Genomic DNA, 21,475 nt, shown 5'->3' with positions numbered 1-21,475 from the left:
GCTTAGGCTATTCTTTAATTGTCTAAGTAAAACAACTCACGTCCAAATAAATAAAGTCCACTTAACAGTTCTAATAAAGCTAGATAAAAGAAACTTGGCACAGCCAAGGCACTCTGCTCTCTGGAAAATGAAAATTGCTTGTCAGTTTTGCTCCCCCTCCTTGCTCCTGTATATGGCCATATTAAAACAAATACGATGATCCATAAAGAATTGCCTCAATTTATAACAGTTATTTCTGAAATTCTTGTTAATTCAGAAGTTTGCTTAATAATCCACTAATTGAATTATTCTCTGATTTACTCTTTAAGCTCTAATTCTGTGTATAAAAATGATTAAAACACTTCAAGCATATTCCAGTATAGCTACCACATAAAGAAATGGTTAAAAACAGAACCAATTGCACACATTAATATTTATTCATCAGAGGAACTACCATCTAGGAACTAGAGTGCTGGACTGACTATAATGAGTCTTCATTCTAATCCCAGAGCAGATACCAATTTGCTACATGGCTTAGCAGTGGTCATGGGGGTGAATCACTCCTCAGAGTCCTCATTCTCCTTTCTACTTTTTGTCTGCTTTACATATTTATTTTGCTGTATTTTTGTAGCAGGGGCTCTCTCTTTACAGGTACAAAACCCTAAACTGGCTCTGCAGTGTTGCATGAGCAGTCCAAGTGCTAATTGCAACTAAAAGTAATATCATCATCAGCCAACCTATCTCAAGACAGTTCTAAATCTTTGGTAGTTCTGGAACACTCTGAGAAATTTTACAGATAAGCCAAGAAGAGGCAGCCTATAGCAGGAAAAATAAAAGCATGCAAATTATTTCAGACAAACCTATCTTTGCGTAAACTCACTCCCCTGATTTCTATGCAATCCCCAGGCCAATGAACTATGAACCTGTTTTTTGTTGACCTTTTTCCAGACATCTGACTTTACAGCTTGGCTAGCCTCTCCAAAATGGATATTTCTTCATAAACCACAGCACACTACAGCCAAAACAAAGCTCATGCTTCCACTACCATTAAGCCCTATCACCTCCCTTTCAAGCAGCTTTAGGTTAGTATTCATTCTTGTCGCTCCTGCATTCCCCAGATATAAGCCATGCCAAATCTTGCTGCTTTCGCTCTACCACCACCACATCTCTAGAACCTGACAGTGAAAATTCTTGTTCACACCCTTATCTCTAATTTTCTTAGATCCCCCATGTTAACATTACCTTCTTCACACAGAACAGTATCACCAAAATTAACTCACGTTCCTGCCATTATCAGTCACACATACCTTTAGTTCTCCAGAGAGGTTCCTGACTCAGTTAGCATTTGCAAAGGCTAAATGAAAAAGCAAATATATTCTACTTAGAATGACTTTGCATGACACGTTATCCAACTGCCTCAGCTTTTATCTACGCATTACCACCAAGAGAGCTTGTTTTTCATTTGTTCCACACCCACCAGTTTCTGAATGCATATAACCACTTATTCAAATATGGGACACGAAGGAAGTACATGATCTTTGTGGCCCATTCCCAGTTCATTCCAATATCCCCCAGTAAACCCCCACTAAAATTCCCTTTCCTTCCAGCAGATGAGAGGAAGGCAGGCACAGCTCAGCAAAGGGTGGAGGTTAAAGCAGAGCATTGGCTCCCTAGCTCTCAAGGAGCGTCTTATCACTCTGTCCAGATACCAAGACAATAAAAACCTCTACTCCTCATGTAACCCAAGCTGGAAGACGAAGGAATGTCTTCCTATTCAAATATTTGGCTCTCCTTCCCCATGTTAGATAAAACACTCCCCAGAGGCCAAACTTCTCAGCCCTTTGATCTCAGAAGCAGCTGGAGCGCAGCTGCTCTCCATTACATTTACAGCTCTCAAGAAGCCTTTGGATTTTCCTGCCCTTCCTCAGTCAGACACAAAGGGTGAGAACACCACCAGCAGCCGTCTTCCATTCTCACGCAAAACTTGATTACACCTCATGTACCTGTCCAGTTCTTCCTTGAACTACTACTCACCTGGCCCATTCCCAGCTCTTTCCTTCAATCCATTCCCCCAAGCCTGTCAGCAATGACTCTGTATTCCTTTCTCCAGGGAGAGACTAACCCATCTTTGAGAATTTCCAGGGCAAGGAAGACACGTATCCTCCCCAAAGTATTCAATCTGCCCCTACAGACAGTAGGAAACAGGCTGCTAGCCCCCAGTCATCTTTACTCAGGTCACAGCGATGTGCAGGTGGCCAGTTCCACTTACACTGAGTTTCTCTACTGTGCAACAAGGCCCAGTAAGCACAGAAAACCCTGTCTCCTGAGACAGGCAGACCTAGGACCCTGCTAGGAAAGCAAGGATCTAGTTAATGCAGTATCATCTCACAGAGCCTAAGAGCAGGCCAACAGCAGTCACTGTTAAGTGGACGTGATTTTCAATGATACTTCCTACAGGCTTAAAAAAAAAAAAAACAGGAAAAAAGCTAATAAACTCAGCATTTCAAATTTAAGTTACAGGATTCAGACCTAGTACAGTATTTTCATCCCTTCCGTAGTTAGAAAAGCCATTCAAAATGACCACCTGAAGAGGACTAGGAATTGCAGGAAGCAGTATGCCCAAATGACTCTGCCTACTACACTGAGCTTTGAGAAACATTTGTACAGTCCTTCACTTACATACATAGGAGGCAGAGGGAACTGCTGGCCAATCTGACAAGATATCCATAAAAGACTCATCTCAATACGCACATGCTGAGGAAAACTAATAGTCTGTTTCTGAGCTTCTTTCCTTCCAGAGACTTCTCAATGAGGCTATTACAGTTTATCCACTAACACTTCTGCAACAGCTACCTCATCAACTATCCTAAAGTGCTATGTAACTGGATCCCTCTTAGAAAACTCATTTCACCTGGTCATACTGCATTGTTTGAGAGCTAAGGCCAAAAGCAGCTGTGCTCCTGCTGGGAGTACTATGAAGCACATGCCTAAGACTTTAGGCCTTTCTCTCAGTTAATATGGGAAATTAACCCACTGATCTATGATTTTTAGTTTCAGAAGGTAATCTTTTTTTAAAATAATATGCAATACACTTTTCAGTTGTGTGAGATTGTGGTGGTAAAGCAGGTTAAGTATCAGCTTTTCAGAACAAGTGAGCATTCCCATTTTTGCTTGAGGGAAAAAAAAAAATCAGTTTATCAGAATATGACAGAAAGATGACAACATTCGCTTACAAATACTTCCCATTATCCAACTTTTCATAAAGATTTAGATTTTTAACTTTATATTATTACTTTTGCTGCAGGTTTAACTTCCCAGAAAGTCAAGCTTTTAAGATCAAGAGGAAAAAGGAAAACACTTCTGCTTACTAAAACCTCTTTTGTGAAGGCAGAAATGTGGCATAATCTCTCACGAGAGACTTTCAAAAGCAGACTTTAGCCAGCAACTGAAGCAATTTGCACCGATGCATAGTCATGAAACATACAGTAATGTCTGAGCCAGCCATGTTAAATATTTACTAGTCAAGCGTTAAGTCAAACATTTTCCCAAATTCTTTTCCTCTGTTCAATTCGTGATCTCCTGTGTGAGTGCATATCTGTATGTGTGACAAGATGGCACTTCTATTCCTAGTAACCCATTAGAAACACATCATGGTGGGATAATTTTGAAAAACAATGCAGTTATTTAGAAAACTGTTTGCTGGTTTGTTAGAGTTGCATGTTTGTGAAACATATAATAGAACTCGAGCAAAAGGGATTAGGTTTACTGGAGGTGCATGACAAACACAAAATACCATCCAGTAAATCATCCAGGATGATTCTTCTCACTAAATAGAAGCAATAAATAAATAAATAAATTACTTAACTCCTTCCAGTGAGCTCTCTCCTTTCTGTGCTGCTTATTCTGATGGCAGATCTTACTGTTTCCACTACAGCTACGCCCTAACTTCTGCTACCAATCTCTCCAGCTAGCAAGTGAACAGCTTCTATTGTAGTACTGCATTGATACTTTAATGATACATACCCTCTCCATAAAACAAAAAAAATAGTTCCATGGACCTCAGCAAAAGTTAAACTGATTTCTTGAGCACCGCCTATGCTCTTAGGACAACTGCTTATCTTTAAAGAGAGCTGTTTCACTTCAACTGGACTCCTTGAGGGTAGGTCCATCATGTTCTTCCCAAAGTGTAAGCACCTTCCAATAACTGATGAAGTTTTAGCTCCTCAAGTTGCCCTGCAAGCAAGAATCGCAAGCTGCTTTTAAAAGTAGAGATGTAGGGTGTATGTGTCTGTGTAGGAAGGCTGTTGATTAAAAAGTGAGGAAGATTCTTTTATATCACTGCTAAAAATCAATTTCTTCTTTATGGTAATAGTGATCTACAAAAACAAAGCAGGTCTGTTGCCTTTGCTTTTGCCATGTTCAATGGGTGCTCCTCCCACTCTTACACACCCTCCCTTCTCACTTCCCCTCTCCTCCTTTCCCCTCCCAAATTATGGAGGACGCTTTTTTTTTTTTTTTTTAAACCAGCAGGTAGGCTGAAATGTCTTAAACGTGACTTAAAAGTTTTTACAGATCTTTAATGTAAAGTATGAAAACAGTAAGTCCTAAAGTGAGCTTCTCTCCCAAGTATTTTAGCTAAAAATCTGGAAACATAACTTCCAACTTCTAAAATGACACCCAGACAAAAAGAAATACTACCTCTAGTCAATTCCTGAGAACAACTTAAACTTTCCAAAAATCTTCTTAAAAGCTAATATTGTGATCTTTCAGAAGGCATTGTATGGCTATTAAGAAATAAAAATCTATTCATTTCATTGTAGGTCACCTTTAAAGAGCTATAAGTAACAGAAAAAATATACACATCCTTGTAGTACTTATTATTCCATACATTTTATAAAAAAGTATCTTACTAGGCTTCTACACAATAACATGGAATTATTAGAATGCTTTTTCTGTAGACAGAGCTTCATGGAGGACAAGCGTCATTTGTTCCTACAGCCATCTGAAGCCAATAGTCCAGGTTTCTAAAAACAACAAAGTTGTACAAGTTTTCTCCTCCCTTGTGAAAACCATGTTCGCTTTCTCTCCAGGAAACAGGGCTGTCTGCAAAGCCATGCACAGTTAAGGTCAGCCAGTGTGCCAGTTTTGGTTCATCAAAATAGCAGCTGCAAAAAAGAAAACAAGCTAATCAATAATTGTAACAGAACAGACAGTATTTGCAAATGTACAGCAAAGAATAAAATCAAAGGCACAGGCATTTAGTGAAAATTTTTAATTACAGGAGTTAAAAAAAATGATTTAGGCTGTGGCAGATGCCTACTAAAGTCATTACATAGATGCTTCACTGGATGCATTATTTTAAAAGATACAACTGAAAAGCCCAAAGGGGCATCGTTTTTCAGCTCATGTTCCAGGATTAATAGAGGGTAAAAATGAAGTGTAAAGTTAAAGTACTAATTGGACTACCTATTTTAAAGAATTTAACATTTTAAAAGTGCTTTAGTACATAATAAATAAATTCAAAAGAAAATACTCTACCAGAAGATACTAGGAAATGAAATGGGATTGACTCTTTAGTATTCCTACCATACTTTTTGACAGGTAAAACTGCAAGTTGTAACTTAATTACAAATAATTATAAATTGTAAACTACCAGTTCTGAATTTCCTAAGACATTCTGTCATTTTTCAGAAAATAAACATTTTCTGAGAATGGTCACTATCAGGCAAAAAAGACACAGAAGGAAGAAACACAGTCAGACTATGCTAGATACAAACACTTTTACCATCAGAAAGGAAAAGGATTAACAAATAATCCAAACCAGGCAAGACTAAAAGTCAAGGATCTCTGTGTTCTAACCCTAGCCAAAAGAGGCTTTCACTATGAGATTCGAAAATTGCTCAGAGGAGCACCAGCGATATTCCAGATAAAGCAACAGCAATACTGTCGTTTGTCAGTGCTGGGACTGTTAGTCACCAGTCACTGCAAAAGCTGTCTTACACATAGAGCCAGGAGCTTCCAGAATTTGCTATTAGTGGCAGAAACACTAACGTATGACACAGGCAGATATCACAACGATCTACAATAAACTAGTACCACGCACTTCGGTATTCAGTTGGAACCACAGATACCCTGTTCATCACTATTCAATGCCCTGTTATACCCCTTGACACAAAAGATACCATTATAACTTAATTTAGCATAACACCACAATAACCATGTGACACACTTTTTGGTACCATAAAGGATTCCAATCATATTGTTCATCAACAGTTAAAAGTGCTAAATCAAGAGTGTTTCAGGGTGCCTGACTTTCATAGCCAATGGAAATCTGAGAGACGTGGGAGCTCAGTGAAGCCACTGGTTCTCAGAAATTAAGATTAAAAGCAAAGTCAGTATTAGAATACAGGGTATACATTCTCAAATTTGAAGTATCCAAAATTATTTATTGCTTTTTATACCATTGTTAAGCTTCCTGCTCATTTCCTAATTAAAAAGTGTCTTCACTTTGTGTATTTTTGTGTTACTCTCCAGCAGCACCATTGAAAAAAGCGACTCTAAAAATTAAAAACTTTATAGAAAGTACAAATGTTTTAATCATGTACTGCTGCCAACCCTTACCACAGTTTCTCCAACAACTGAATTATCTTCTCAGGAATTATGAACCCTGTGATTGTGCACAAAAAAGCTTGTTCCACTATTGTATTTGGCTGAGGACAGCAGTAGGTTGATAAAAAACTAGAAGATTTGTTGTCTCTGGAGGAAAAAAAAAAAAAAAAAAAGAAAAGAAAGCTGAAATAAAAATACTTTAGGTCTTCTACAGAAAGTCTTCCTAACTCTAACTAGTACCAAGCAAATAGTATCTGTATATCATCTAAATCAATACCTAAGCAATTCAGATGTCATGGGTATCTCCAAAAATACAGATAAGTTATTCAAGACTATTAAACAAGCATGCAAGTGCTTATCAGGCATCCCACTTACAGAAATATGTATTTTCTTACTTAAAAAAAATCGTGGCTTTCCTTACTTAAAATATATTTTAAGAGCAAACAAGTTCAGATACTTACAAGCTAACTTGATTGAAGACAGCCCCTAACCATTCAAACAGTTCCTCTGTACTGCATGATTCTTCTGGCTTTCCTTGTAATTCGTTACTTTGTAACACTGGACACTGCAAGTCTCTTAATGTGCTGAATGTTATTTTTGGCTTCAGAGCCTGTATTTGGTTTTTGGGAAAGTATGACATCAATGTTGATCCCTCTGCACCTTAACAACACAACATCACAAAGCTGTTACAAAACTACAGCACAAAGGGATTACTGAATATGTGAAACCTTTATATGTGTATTTGCTAGGAAAATACAGAGTGCAATGTTAAACTGCAAGTAAAACTGCTTACATGTTGTTATCTATCTTTTATAAAAGCCATAGAAATGTCATTTTCCTTATTTGCTTGAAAGTGAGATTTAGATCAAGATCCAGCAACTTACTATAACTCAGTAAAAGTACTGTTTAACTGGCATGTAAAGAAACAGATCTGTCAATAGAAAATTCAAGCATTTTAACTGGGCAAGTAAAAAAAAAGGGGGGGGGAAAGGAAAAAAAAAAACAAAGTGGGACAACCTCAAACACAGTATGGATTATAGTAGTTAGACGTACCATGACAGATCTGTGGGAAAGGTCAAGCCTCTTCTACCTCTATTAAGTAACCCAAAATGGCAGATAAAAATCAGATCAAGGATGAGATGCAATAACCTTGCTACATGCATAGCTACGACCAAATCTGGTCCGCTTGCCTGTATAATGCTCAAACTATAAAGACCTAATCTACACTTGGAAGTAAACACCTTGTAAATTAAGAGATATTAACCAAATGCCTTTTTGAAGCAGTAAGGTGACTGATGTAAAATTAATTCTTCTGAACTTGAAATTCCAGATAAAGTACCACATTTTCTTAAAATAGCAACAGCTCACTACCAAGAAATAGCTCCTTACTCATGAGAAGCCGGAAGTCCAGAAAAGCATTCAAATTACCATTGCAAGGACAAGTACAAACAAATGAAATTCAAGAACAGGACAGAATGACTGTAGGATACAATATCCAGTGCCAACTACCAAAAGTTATGAACTGCCTAAATTCCATCAGCCATACCTATCCTCCAATGGACAATCATTTGGGGGAACAGGAAAAGAAGGGCTAAGCTGAGCCTTTTTAGTGTTCCTTCAGAAAAGGCTGTTGAAGCGCAGAAGGGTGCAGGGACAAAAAGAGGCAGCTACTGAACTCTTGCTAATTTATTTTTTTGGTTTTGTTTTAAGTCTGCAAAATGCTGGAATAAATGATCCTCTCTCGGACTGTGCTTCCTACAGGCCTTCGTTAGACTAATAGGCTCACAGAATGTCTAATATTTCCTCAGAATTCTTAGTCACATGTAAAAATTTATACATAAACTACAAATGTCCATTCTAAATGGGAGCCTCAGCTATAGTCGTAACTTCAGGAAATCCCAAAGACTACAGCCAAGATTTCAACCCAACGATTCCTCTAGCTATGGCGTAGCTTCCCCTGTCAACAACAAACCAGGCACACTGTCAAAGTTTTCTTGGAGGCCAGTGACTTTCAGTCAAAAAACATTTAAAATTGCCATAGAAATTACAGCAAAAAGAAAAGAAAAAGATTGTTTTCCATGTGTCATTATAGACATGAGACATTTCATGTTCCCCTTTTCTGTTCCTCTCAGTGCCAGAACCACAAAGCAAAAAAAAAAAAAAAAAAAAAGGAATATGAAAACAGAAAAACCTTGCTTTTGGAAAATGGCACTGAATGTTTACGAGTTTGCAGCAGAGCTGGCCACGGCAAAATACACCGGTTATCAGCACAAAGACTGCAAGTAGAACATTCATGGAGGACGAGGATTCTCCAGAGGAAACATAGCCCTCCCTTCCCCTTCCAGCAAAATCTACACGATGCCTCATATCTATTAATAAAAATCTATTACAAAGATTTTATTTTAGGCAGTAGTAAGGAACTAAGAGTCTTTCACATGTTATGAGCACTAGATTCCTGTGCAAAAAACCATTTAGATTTAACTCTATATTCAGGAGATGATCGAACTGAAGTTTTTTGGATGGTAAGAAACAAAAGAAAAGGAAGGCTATTCTTCCTGATTACTGTTACACTATATATATACAAATATAAGCATACCAGCCCTAGAAGCATTTTGCTCTCTGTCCAGAGTCAATAAATCCAAACAAGCTGAGCCTTCAGATCTCTGCGCTACCTTAGTTGAATTTATGTCACCATTTATGGTAGCAAGAGTCTTTACTGTGACCCTTTCCTGAAGGGGAAGACAAGAGTGGGAAATGCAAGCCTTTAAAATTCTTCTGTATCACACACAGGGAAGAATCCTTGTCATACAAGTAGTTCTTAAGAAGAAAAGGGGAAGGAGGGAAACATGAAGGACTCAAATGAAACACGGGACAGTGCTAAAGGAGCGTGTAAGCATTTTTGTTTTCTCAAATCAGTAACTCTCTCTCAGACTTGGTCTTGCAGAGTCAGAAACCAGCAAGAATGTAAAGAGTAGAAGGGAAAGCATACCTAGGGACCTCTCTAACATCTCTTTTCACTAGAGTAGAGACTTCTTAGGGGGTCCAAGGCTCAAAGCAAAACCACACTAAAAGCTACACAGCTCCGATGAGCAAATACAATGGCAGAGACTCTTGCAGTTTCTGTCAATGCTACATATCCCTCGATACAGCCTGTTTTGAGGTAATACAAGCAACTGAGGACTTTGGAAACCAACTTTCAGAAGAAAAGCAATACATAAACCCAGCAAAAAAAAAAAAAAAAAATCAATGTCATCAGAAAACAGCAGATACCTGAACGCTAGAAGAAAGAGATGATTTAAGATGATACAATTTCTTATAACAAGAAACTCACTCTGCTCCAATCTCAACTAAGTGCTTGAGAACAAAATGAAAAAACAAGACATATTGTCTGCATTAGTAAACACAGCACCTGATAGAAATGGGAATTTTGTACATATCGTACAGCTACTGCTGAAGCGCAAAGTTCCCCACCTTGGTGCATCTCTACTTTGGCAACACTACAACAAATACCATACCACATATGTATTAATAAAGCTTAAAAAAACTGTACATTAATTACACATGCCACAGATTTATAAAGCAGAGGCAGCGCTATCAAAGAGGCAAAATTTGGCCAGAAAGTCTGTCCTACAGAAAGACACGGAAAGCAAACGGCTAACGTAACTCCCATGAATCACTACCACCTTCCTGAACTGAAACTGCTATATAAGGAAGTTACACATACACACGTCCCCCAACCAAAACAAAACAAAAAAAAGCCAAAAGCCCACCCAAACAAACTTTGATCTAATTTTTTCTCCACTAAAAACATGTTTTGACAACTATTAGAAAAGAAAAGTAAAGTAGAAATATTTAGATTTCATGTCAGTTACATTTTAGATCTCCTTTTAGTTCTTATTACCTGTATTAGACCAAGCCAGAAGGAAGTCAAATTCTAAAGGTTTCTTTTCTTTCAAGGCCCAAAGCACCCTTTTATGTTTCTTACTATCAGGATGAAAGCTGGAATCCGTCAAATCAATAGTTATAACTGCAAAATAAATAAAAGCAAGTTTTACTCAATGGAACTCAATTTTAATATTAAATACCATAAGAATTAAATGAACATAAAGAAACCAGAGAGAATTAAAAGTGACTTTTGACACGTGCAGCATTTTTACCAAGCATTTAATTAAGCAGATACTACTCCTCAATTTGCAAATGAACATTCTCTTCCTGCCATCCTGATTTTAATACATTTTGTAAACTGCTTTCTAGCCACTGCAGAGAGATTCCTTTTGTAAAGGCAGTGACAGAAGTCCCAGAAGAGTGGCTTTAAAAATAACTTAGTAATCAAGTAAGCTACTAGCACTAGAAAAGCTAAAACTTCTAACACCAAAAGCCATGTGTACGGCTACAACACTTTTTCCAACAGTTTCTCCATATCAGTTGGTCCCAATCTAATTTAAGCTGCATTTATTTTCAATATGGAAATCACATCATACATTTTATTTGACAAAGTGAATGGCAAAATGACATGCTGTTATGCCAAAATTATTTTTGAACCTAACAGGTTTCCTCTTCAAAAGATAATCGACAATTACTTCTTGAGTAGTACAGGTTCTCATCTGTTTGATAACTTCTTTCCCAGTGCATAGTATAACAAGGCTACCATATCAAATGTCAAACGAAATAGAATTCTCCCTCCCAAAAAGGAAACTTGGGTGATATTCTTTGCTGATTTTTTGTGGAGTGTGCAAGTTATGAGCTTTGCCTTAATTAGGTTAGTATTTTCTCATTTAAATCGGAAGGCATATATACGGCACCCACTATACACAATTTCTTGTCTCCTGCATCACGCCAGTATAAACAATACTTTTTGAAAAATGGAAAAATTTTTTATAGTGCTACCCCTAAGATCACACACACTTGTTTCCTTACAGCTACTTTATTATTTCAAAAATTCATGTTTCTCATCACACAGTCCTTGTATGTAATACATCTGGAAAAAAATACCACCTAGACAATAATCAATTTTAAGAAAAGTTAAGTTTAAGCATGGCTACTTTGACATCCTAATAAGGTACTTTACAGACAGATCTGAAATAAGTACTGTTAACATAAACCATACTTACTATGTCTCATTACTTTTTTGCCAGAATACTGAGAAGGGCGACCTTGCAGTCCAAGCTCTTCATAAGTATCCTTATCCACTGATAGAATTAGTTTTCCTATAAAGAAAACAAGCCTTAATATAAATAATCGTCAACATAGCTCCCTTTCAAGTCTTCTGAGAACCTTATACTTTATGCAATGTTAGCTTTGGACCACTAGGTATTACCAATGTAAATCCAGAGTCCTTTGGTTCCAGCTAAATGGATTACCAGATTAACCCTTAAAGTGTCAATATTCTTTGTTATCAAACATGTCTTATGAACCACACTAAGAAAAGTGCAATATTATTCCTGAAATACACACAGCTACCATTCTTAATTGTTCTACGTTGTTTCTATTACCCCACTCCTTCCTCTGCTTGTCCTCTAGCATTGGCTGTATCATTTGTTGAACACTGAACTACACCAGGGCCTAATTTTGTAAACATTCAGGCATACACTGCACAACCAAACATTAAACAGTAGTTCCACCAACACCAATGCAACTGCTCACATGAATGAAGATAAGAATTTGCTTATTGTTCTAGAGCATATAAACTGCTTATCACTAACCCCACTTCCAGGTTCATGGACTTTAATCTGATAGCTGCCACTCTGTACAGAACTTCTACACAGCTCTCCACCACAGTCTTTTGAGTCCAGAGTTAATACAAGAAATGGTATACTACATAACAAAAAAACAAATAAGGCTGCTGCTAAAAATGTGAGAAGGTGCCATCACCAGGAATTCTACCATTGTCTCATATTAAGTGTATATATCTTGTAATATTTAAATCATATAAACTCAATCACTACTAAGTTTCCATTCTGCTAGGCTTATGCAAATACAGTACACAAAGGACTTCCTGCTCTGAAGAATCTGAATTTACTGATGCCCTGACTAGCACCTGTTACTAGCGGGCTGTTAAACCAATTTTGATAAAGAAGATATAGCAGAAGCCTCAAAATAGCTCCATTATTTTCTTTGCATGAAAAATCTCACCTGAAAATTAATCAGAGAATCACAGAAAGTTTTGCTGTAAAACTCTGATGGAAATACAATAGAGCATTTTAACAGACTGCATATTTCTCAAACAGTGAACACGGAGCAGTTAACAAGAGTTCCTAAATAGCACTGACATTATTAAAAGATAAGCTTTTTTGATACAAATTCTGCCTTTAAGTTCCGGTAGGCAATAAGTAGTTGGAACGGAGATGGAAAAAAATATTCCTCTGTAGCATTTGCAATGACAGTTGAAGCCGTGACAATCTGACTCTATAAATAACTGATTTTCACTTACTTTTCTATGAAATAAAATAATTTAACTGTGTGAATCAAACAATATGTTAAAACAAAATATTTTAATAATTCAAGCATATTTTAAATAAAGTAGACAAGCACAGAAGGCGCTATATTTTCCAGTTTACATCATTCCGAATGAAAAAAAGACGAAAATCAATATGTATTATTAAAAAAAAAAAACATACCAGTTGGTAGCAGAGCTGCAGTATTATCTTGATCAATTTTTGTGTTATAGGTAAGCGCGTAGCATGAACCTTTAATAGTGAAACAGAAAACCGTGAGATTACACAGTTTCAAGAGAAAGATGACAACATGAGAGGCTCACCTCAAGATAACAAAGCCTGCCAAATACCATTTGAATCATTCTTAATCCTTGTGTTTTAATCAACTAACTTTTGTCCGCCTTCTCAAACAAAGAGGCATTTTAGAATCTTTATAAACCTTATATTGGCACTATTTTAAAGGAGGTGTAACACAGATAACACGAACAATAATGCCCAAACACAAAATACTATTTTCACTTTTGACCCTTCCCACTCTGTAAATGGAAAAAAGTTTTCAGCTATCAGTTCACCTAAAAATGAGGTGAAAGATGCTCACATTACTTGATATATTGTGCAGTAGCATTTGCCACAACTGATTTCCCTTTCTATAAGTCAAGAGTCAGATCCTATAAACCTGGCATACAAATGGCGTACCGCTTCCATAAAACTATTAATGAAACTAAAGAAAACAGGAAACATAGTCCTTCCTTTAGCAAGTAATGTATCTCTTATTTTCCTCTTCCTTCCTCATGTTCTCTTATCTCCTCTCTTTTCCCTTTAAAGCTTTTTTTCTCTCTGGCAGTCATCTGAAGGGAGCAACATTTATCTTGAGCTAAATAAGTGCGGCCTGATAGATGAAGACAGTGTGCTGTGAGTATGCAATAAAAGCAAGTTGGCTGGACAAAGGCTGCATCTTTCCTCACATCCACTTTACTTTTCCTTTTCAAGGATGACCCGCTACAGCTCCACTAGCAACAAAAGCGAGGCTATTTTTACTCTTGCAAGGGAAGCCCAGGCTTTGCCAGATGTGGAACACAGGCTTGTGCTGAATTATGAGAGAATCAGGAGAGAAGGGAGCTTATTTCTGCAGGAATCTACATAAAGATGAGAGGTAGAAGGTAAACGATTGAGAGGATACATGGAAACACTCTTGACAGCTGGCTTGCAGAATTAAGACGCAATAGGGGAAATGAAGAGGTCAGGCTACATGAGGTTAGAGCTGACTTCATGGGAACTAGAGATGCTGTATTTTTCAGTAGGAACTCAATAAATTATAACATTAACGAGAGAGGAAAAAAATTGTGCATCTGAAAGGTGTTTTTGAGGGAATACAGAATATGCATGACAAGGAAATTGCATAAGAAGGATCTCAAGCTAATTCCAAAATTCCCCCCTTCCCCAAAAAAAGAAAAGAGGAGGTAGGGAGGCACTAGGTAGGGGACAGAATAATCACAGAAGGACCCATCAGGTTTAAATAAATGCTGACACACCAGAAAGCAGGAAAAAAAAACAGATAAAGAAATGCATACACAATTTCGTTAGTACTTCTTCTATTCCTTTAAAAAACTTCTCAGAATAAATAATTACTGCATTTTACTGTGTTATGATAAATACAGTAATATTGTATATTCTTCATATTTTGATTACTTCCTTACCTTTCTTCACAAAAGTATCAATGAATTCATGAGTGACCAATTCATGAAGCAATAAATTCCTCACCAGATAGTACTCTCCAACATCTGCAATCGTACTTTTCAGCATTTCAGGTAGTATGCCACATTCGGGGATCAAAAAAGACACCTATTAGGAACACATTTGTAATGTAAGTAATGTCCAAAAATTGTTCTAGAGGAAAACAGAGACATATAAAAGAAAATCTCTTTTTGAAGAGAACAGTATGTTACATCAAAATGAGATAAGGAAAAAAAATTAAGTTATTATCTTCAAAATTTAACAATCTGCACAAAGTCTCCATATGTACAGCAATAAATTATTTGGATTTTGCATTTTACATGCTATACAATAGCATTTGATGTGTTACACAATGAGATAATTTTACACGGCATGACTTGACAGAAGATCTTGTTTCAAGTCATGATGAAGTTAGCTTGGAATATTTCCTTCAGCCCTTGTTGCATGACGCAGTTATAATTAGGAATGTATGCTAGGCATTTATGTAATCTCCATTAAAAAGTTAAAATCAATGTGGAATTTAAACTTCTTTTTGAATAAATACATTCTACTCTGAAATACTTCAGAAGTCAGCAGATTTAAGACATCACCAGACAAAAACCTGAAGATGGTCTTATGATTGCCAAAATAGTCATAAAAATTGTAAAGTCTTTTTCCTTTTTTAAAAGGAAAGGCTAAGATTAAGGCTTAGTTAAGGCTAAGATTTCAGTAATAGGTTGCTAATTTAAACTAGGAAACTAATTCTCAAAAGGGATGAACATCTAGCTGTTCTTACTAAATTCAGCACTCAGTCTTTCAGTCCAATTGCCTACCATTCATTTCCATTTACTGTGTTTAAAGCCTTTGCTGTAAGTGTTTCACTGATCAAGAGGTTTTCTAAGTCCATGGCAAACAAACTTACTACCTGGGCAGGTACCAAGCATCCCAAAAAGCATGCACTAGCAGGAGAGCCCCCGCCCTCATCCCCTAAAAACACTTATCTAGAAAAAAGTTTTTCCAAAACAAAACGGCTCACAGAAAATGGGTACGCATCTCCTTTGGCACACACATACATACAAGAGGAGTAACAACTGACAGATTAGCCACTTACCACCGAATTAGCAACCTTCTTAGTTAGCTACTCAAAAAATTGCTGAGGCAAGGACACAGATGGGATCTGACTGAAACTTGCAGCAGTCTAAGGCAACAGTAAGCAGGCAAACATTGGACACTGCAGCGTTACGTTGTTAAAATGAGGAAGCAGCTGTTGATAACGACACTACACAATACGTTGGGAGAAGCGCATAAAACACGGGAGAAGGGATTTTCAAGGTCCTTTACCTGAAGCCACGCTTCAGCTGAAACACGACAGCCCTCACTGCTTTGACGAGACACGCTCGTGGGTACAGCCACCCACGTTACTTTCTCGGCGGCACTCACCCCACACAACTTTTGTCACCTCTTCCACCACTTCACCCTCGCACTTCTGACCAACCAACCAACCCCAACCACGAGCACTTCGCTCGGGCTAAGGCTTGTTTTGGCTTCACTGCGGGAGAGGGACTGTTTCGGGAAGAGGGCCCTCCAGCAGCTCAGCCTTTTGACCACAGGAAAACTACGTGGGTTAGCAGCCCCGCGTGGGCTGGCCGCGCTCTGTTCAAGGCCCATAGTAAAAGGGGGCTACCGGGCACCATGCGCCAGCGCGGCCATCTCACCCGCGGGCTCCTCCCCGCGCCCCAGAGCCACTAACGGCCGCCGGACGCGCTCCCGCGACGGTTAACACGGGCAGCGACCGTTAACAACCGTCCCCCCCGTCCACCCCGGACGGGCGAGCGCGCGCGCGCGCGCACTCACGCGGCAGTTGTAGGCGTGGTCCCGCACGTGCGCCGCGTGGCGCGAGCGCGCGTGCCGCGCGTGGCTCTTCTCGCACACCAGCAGGTGCCGCGGCGCCTGGCGGAGCCGCCGCAGCGGGAGCGACATCCTGCTCCGCGCGGCCCGCGCGCCGCGGGAAGAGCCGCCAATGGGGCAGCGGCCCCGCGCAACGTCACCCGCCTCCCGAAAGGCACACGAGCGCAGCGCGGGCGGGGCGGGGGGGGAGGAGCTGTGCCAGGAGGTCACTTCCGCCTGCGTCGGCCCCGCGGTGGCGGGAGGTGCGCGCATGCGCAGCCGCAGAGGGCGGGGCGGCGCGGCGGGGCGGCGGTGGGGTCTGTCCAGTCGCACACGCCCGCAGGCGGGTGCGGGGTGCGGGGTTGGGGTCGGCGGTGTCCGAAAAAGCCCGGCCTGAGTCCGGCTGCAGAAATTCACACGCTTTGGCTTTTCGAACAAAGGGATTTGTTTCAAAAATAGCCGCCCTGCGGCCTGGCCCTGCGGGAGGTGGGCTGAGGCCCGGCCTGCGCCCACCTGGCTGGCAGCGGGAGCGGTGACCGACGCGTGGCTCGCCCAGGCCGGCAGCTCGCAGCTGCACGCAGGAGCGTCCTTCTCGGTGTCGAGGAGGACCGGACACCGGCCCCCGACTCCTCTATCCCTCAGCACCTTCAGCAGCAAAGCTGTGTCCTATCTCCCACCTGTTCGTTGCTCCCCTCACCAGCTTGGGTACTGCAGAGTCCCAAAGGCTGCGAGCGGACCCCGTTGGCATCAGGAGGGGATGCGTTGGCCCTGCAGGTGTGTTTCCTGCTGGGGAATGTTTTTAGGGGACACGGACGCTTGGTCGGAAGGAGGAGACTGCTAGAAATATGTCATGGTATGCCTGGTGGCGTTGGGCAGCCTTCAAGATGTCAGACCTACTTTCATGTGGGCAACCTCCATTCTTCTATGCTCAACAAATACAGAAAATATGTAAACCCAAGAAGCTGCACAGGTGTTTGAGCCATGTGAGAAAGTCCATTATCAACATGCTATGCGAGGCCATCAGGACCCTGTGGAGATATACTAAATATCTGAATTATAATGACAAAATTGGGTCCGTTAGAACTCTGAGTATATTTATAATAACATCTGCAGTTTTACAAGATCATGAAAATAAGATCTTCTGTCTTGTACAGTCTTCTACTTACTTCAGCTCACACTAGGTAGGATTACTCAGTTTAGTAAACACTGTGCTTAAGTGGGAGTGGACCACTGCCTGCAATGCATCCTCTCTCAGATCGTTGTCTACATGGTGTATTTTGTATAAAGAATACCCCAAAATTTCATCATCCCCTCTTACTTGAGTTATTGTCTCTGTGGTCCCCTAACTTTATTTTCTCTCATTTCATTGTAAATGGTACCTAACAACTTTTTTGGTATTTATTGTGCTCTTTCTATGCACTGTGAAAGGCTATATTTAAGTTTACTTAAAATGTGTCTAAGATCTGTTCACTAAACACCCATCAAGCTAGTAATGCTGAACTTCAGTTTTTAGACTAGTTTGACAGCAGTGGTTCCAGCAATCACAAGCTCAGTCTGTGAAGATCTTGACCTGTCATTTCTAGATTTTATGTCTGATGTTAAAGTTCAGGAGTACGTGAGTTTGATTACTCAGGTCCTCTAGGTGATTGAATGTAAAAAAGAAAAAGGTTGTTTTAGTTGCTAAATTGGTTTTAAGGTATAGACTGTGGTAAGGTCATTTGGTTAACAGCTACAGTGTTATGCAGATATGAATCGTCAAATTCCAATGATTTTACTAATTCACTGGTTACAAATTGCTGTGGTTTGATGCCACAATTCAAGTACCCATGTTCATTACCTGATCAGTTATTGGCTGTTTGAGTGGGGTAAATATATTGCATTTATGTTTTCTAGATATGCATTTCCAGTTTGATGAATTTATGTTGTGGCTCAAGCTGCCGTGTTGCATGTGTCTAGGCTCCACTTCTGGCAGACGCCGCACTTTTCTGGTGTTCTGACAACGTTTTGGTCTCTATGATGTCGACTAAATAACTATAAAGAGCTACCAGTGTGAAAAGGCTGGTCTTCGCAAGCTCCGTGTTACAGAACCATAGTTGCCTAATGGAAGGAAAGATATTACTGAGAAGTTACTAGTTCAGTGTTTCTGGCTTACTAGGCTGATTCAGACCCGCTCGTTTCTGAGTATGTGCTTCCCAATTGCTTTTTTACTAAAATATCATTAAGATAGTGTTGCTCTGGACTCAGTGGCTGAATCCTCTGACTTGTGAGACTAAAGTACATATCTTGAGGTCACTGGCTGCTTAACATTTATAGAGAAAGTCTGAATTCTGCACTTACATTGCCTCTGCAAATTGGAATAATTGGATTATTATAAATCAGAAATGGCTCTTGCATATGTAATCACAGTAGCCTTCTAATTTAAAGCATGACAAAATTAATGGGAAAAACACTACTTGATTAATGTCATTTGTTGTACCCAAAAGCTGAAACCTCTGTGAGCAGACAAGCATTACACTGTGATGATCAGAAGACCTCTGTTCTACTAAAGGGGTGAAAAGTTCAAGTCCCTGATCAATAAGCCCAGAGATCCAAAGAGGAAATTCATCCATACTCAAGGCAGCCTGTGGAATTGTGGGGCTGTTGTTGGTGGATTTTATTCGTTTGTTTTTTGTGACCTTCTTTATGCTGATACAATTTATACTTCCTGCTGGGGATAAAAATAAATAGGAGGAGAAATATGGAAAAAAATATGCTGGGGAAGGGGTAACAGTCAAGAGGCACAGTTACATATTCAGCATAGCATTTCAGGGATCTTGGCAAGAGTACAGTTCACTGCAGCTCGGTGAAGGATTCATGTCACTGTTCAGGCAGTTTGCTTCACCTATCAGATAATCAAAATTAACTTCCTCTTTCTCTTATATGTTGTGTATCCTACTGTACAGTGTGTCTGTTTTAGAGAACTCCCTGGAGACTGTGATCTACATTAAAAAAAAAGGGGAAGGTTTTACCCAGTAGTCCATTCAGTGGGCTACATATATGTAAGCTGATTGTTCATAAATGCTGATATTTTCATAATGATTATTACAGTTTTGTGAGTAATTAGGTGTAAGGTTTCTGTATGTTGTTAAAAAAAAAAAAGGTTATTTCAAACTTTAAATAATTTAAGGACTCAGTCCCTGTAAAGCTATCACCGTTTCCCTAGGAATTTCAAACCCGAGACTGGGTAATGCAGTTTTACAGCAATTCAGTCTCTACATGTTTGAAGAGAGTTACAGGCTGTAGTCAAGAGGAAAGAAATGCCTTGAGGCAACCTGTAGTAATAGCTTACAGTAAGGTAGGATCTCTAAAATATTTCCTGGAACTAGTAAAAATTTTATTCAGGTTTTGTTTAAAATGACTGAATTTGGAAAGAAAAGCCTGATCTTCACATTACAGAGACTATTTCTTGTTGCAAAAGCCAACTATTTCTTTCATGCATTGTTTCACTATTGAAAAGCAATCCTAACATTCATTCTGGTGCTTCTTCTGTGATAAAAATTTTGCATGATAAGATACTTACAGTTGTGTACAATCAGATCTTAAAAGCGTTTGTCACATGCATGTTGAATTTGGTTTATGATTTTACACTCCATCCCAATTTTTTTGTTTCTAGTCACTATTTTTTCTTTTTAAATATTGTTGATTACAAAAAAAAAGAAGTTGTCTAAATCTTTTAGCCTTGGCCATTGTAATCAGTACTTTATAAAACAGAAACAAACAGATCTCCCTGATGCCATGTTTATCTGAAATTAATAAAGTGTATAAGACTCACTGTTAGGTTGTAATGTTAAGACTAACTGAAAAATGGCATTTTACTTGATCAGTGTTGACTGCTTTTTTCATTGAGGAAAGTGGAAAGATGGTGAAGCTGTGGATAGTTAGCTTGGTATGCTGTTTTTACACACCCAGGTCCAAATGTTCAGAGCAGTGGTGAATGTAAAAGGGATCCCACTCAGACTTGTTTTTCTAGGGGATTACAAACAAATCTTCTGCCAAGCTGCTCCCCAAAGAAGCTTTTCAAGCCAGGAAGAACATTGAATGCTAACCATGGACTGAGTTGCTGGTTTTGGTTTAAATACTATTAAAAACAAAAAAATCTGTTTCTTTTAGAATTAAACAAAAAAAACCCTGTAATCTGGTAAACCTCACACTCACTCACTCACTCACTCACTCACTCTAGTGACACTAAAGTGGGACAATTAATTAGATGGGTAATTCATCTCACAATCTTCTGGGAAGTGGAAGTGTTTTTGATCTATATTTAGGGAGAGTCTTTACATGCCTTCTAAGGATTAGATTTTGGTTTATCATTGCATGGTGATGGGAAATCTTCATGCAATTGCTCTCTCCACCCAACCAGATATCTCATTGTTGTTCACATTATGGCAGTGGCAAGGCACGTGCATTCTTACAAGATGCCCCTTGGGGCAAGGTATTCCACAGCATACGGGGAAGAGTTGGAGTATATTTCTCTCTTTGCGCTTTCTGCAGAAGGGAATGAACTGTGGCCATGTTCCCCTGGTTGCTCGCTCTTTTTTCAGGAAATGTCATAGTGAATGTTTCCACACAGCCTCCATCCAGCTAAACCCTGGATAGGCAATAAAACCCTGGATAGGCAATAAATATGTGTCTGTTTCCTTGTCCAATAACAAAACAGGGAAACACTGCTGCCTTTTGCATTGCTAAATCCTCCTCCCCTAGCTCTGTAGATAACAGCCACCTTTTTTTCCTCAAGTCGTCTAACCAATTAACATGATCAAAATTAAACTCAGAGCAGTTTTGTTCTCAACCTGTACATAATTTTTCCACTTACA

General features: G+C 39.2%; 1 protein-coding gene across 4 annotated transcripts; it reads right to left on the bottom strand.

Moving 5' to 3' along the window:
• Window positions 1–949: 949 nt before the first annotated feature.
• Window positions 950–20,473, bottom strand: RPP40 (ribonuclease P/MRP subunit p40). 4 transcript variants are annotated; one of them, XM_068931938.1, is made up of 9 exons: window positions 16,590–20,473; window positions 15,847–15,933; window positions 14,720–14,864; window positions 13,206–13,274; window positions 11,700–11,795; window positions 10,490–10,615; window positions 7,050–7,248; window positions 6,601–6,735; window positions 950–5,144 (listed from the first exon to the last, which is right to left on the bottom strand). In XM_068931938.1, the coding sequence occupies exons 3-9, from the start codon at window positions 14,823–14,825 to the stop codon at window positions 4,946–4,948; spliced, it is 930 nt and encodes a 309-aa protein (XP_068788039.1). In that variant the 5' UTR covers window positions 14,826–14,864; window positions 15,847–15,933; window positions 16,590–20,473; the 3' UTR covers window positions 950–4,945. The 4 variants fall into 4 exon arrangements, with proteins under 4 accessions (XP_068788039.1, XP_068788037.1, XP_009676311.2 ...); XM_068931936.1 differs by lacking the exon at window positions 15,847–15,933 and having other exon boundaries at window positions 16,590–16,874; XM_009678016.2 differs by lacking the exon at window positions 15,847–15,933 and having other exon boundaries at window positions 16,077–16,794.
• Between the last annotated feature and the right edge of the window lie 1,002 nt (window positions 20,474–21,475).

The sequence above is a fragment of the Struthio camelus genome, chromosome 2, assembly GCF_040807025.1.
Source record: "Struthio camelus isolate bStrCam1 chromosome 2, bStrCam1.hap1, whole genome shotgun sequence".
Classification (NCBI taxonomy): Eukaryota; Metazoa; Chordata; class Aves; order Struthioniformes; family Struthionidae; genus Struthio; species Struthio camelus.
This window is presented reverse-complemented; position numbering and strand designations above follow the sequence as displayed.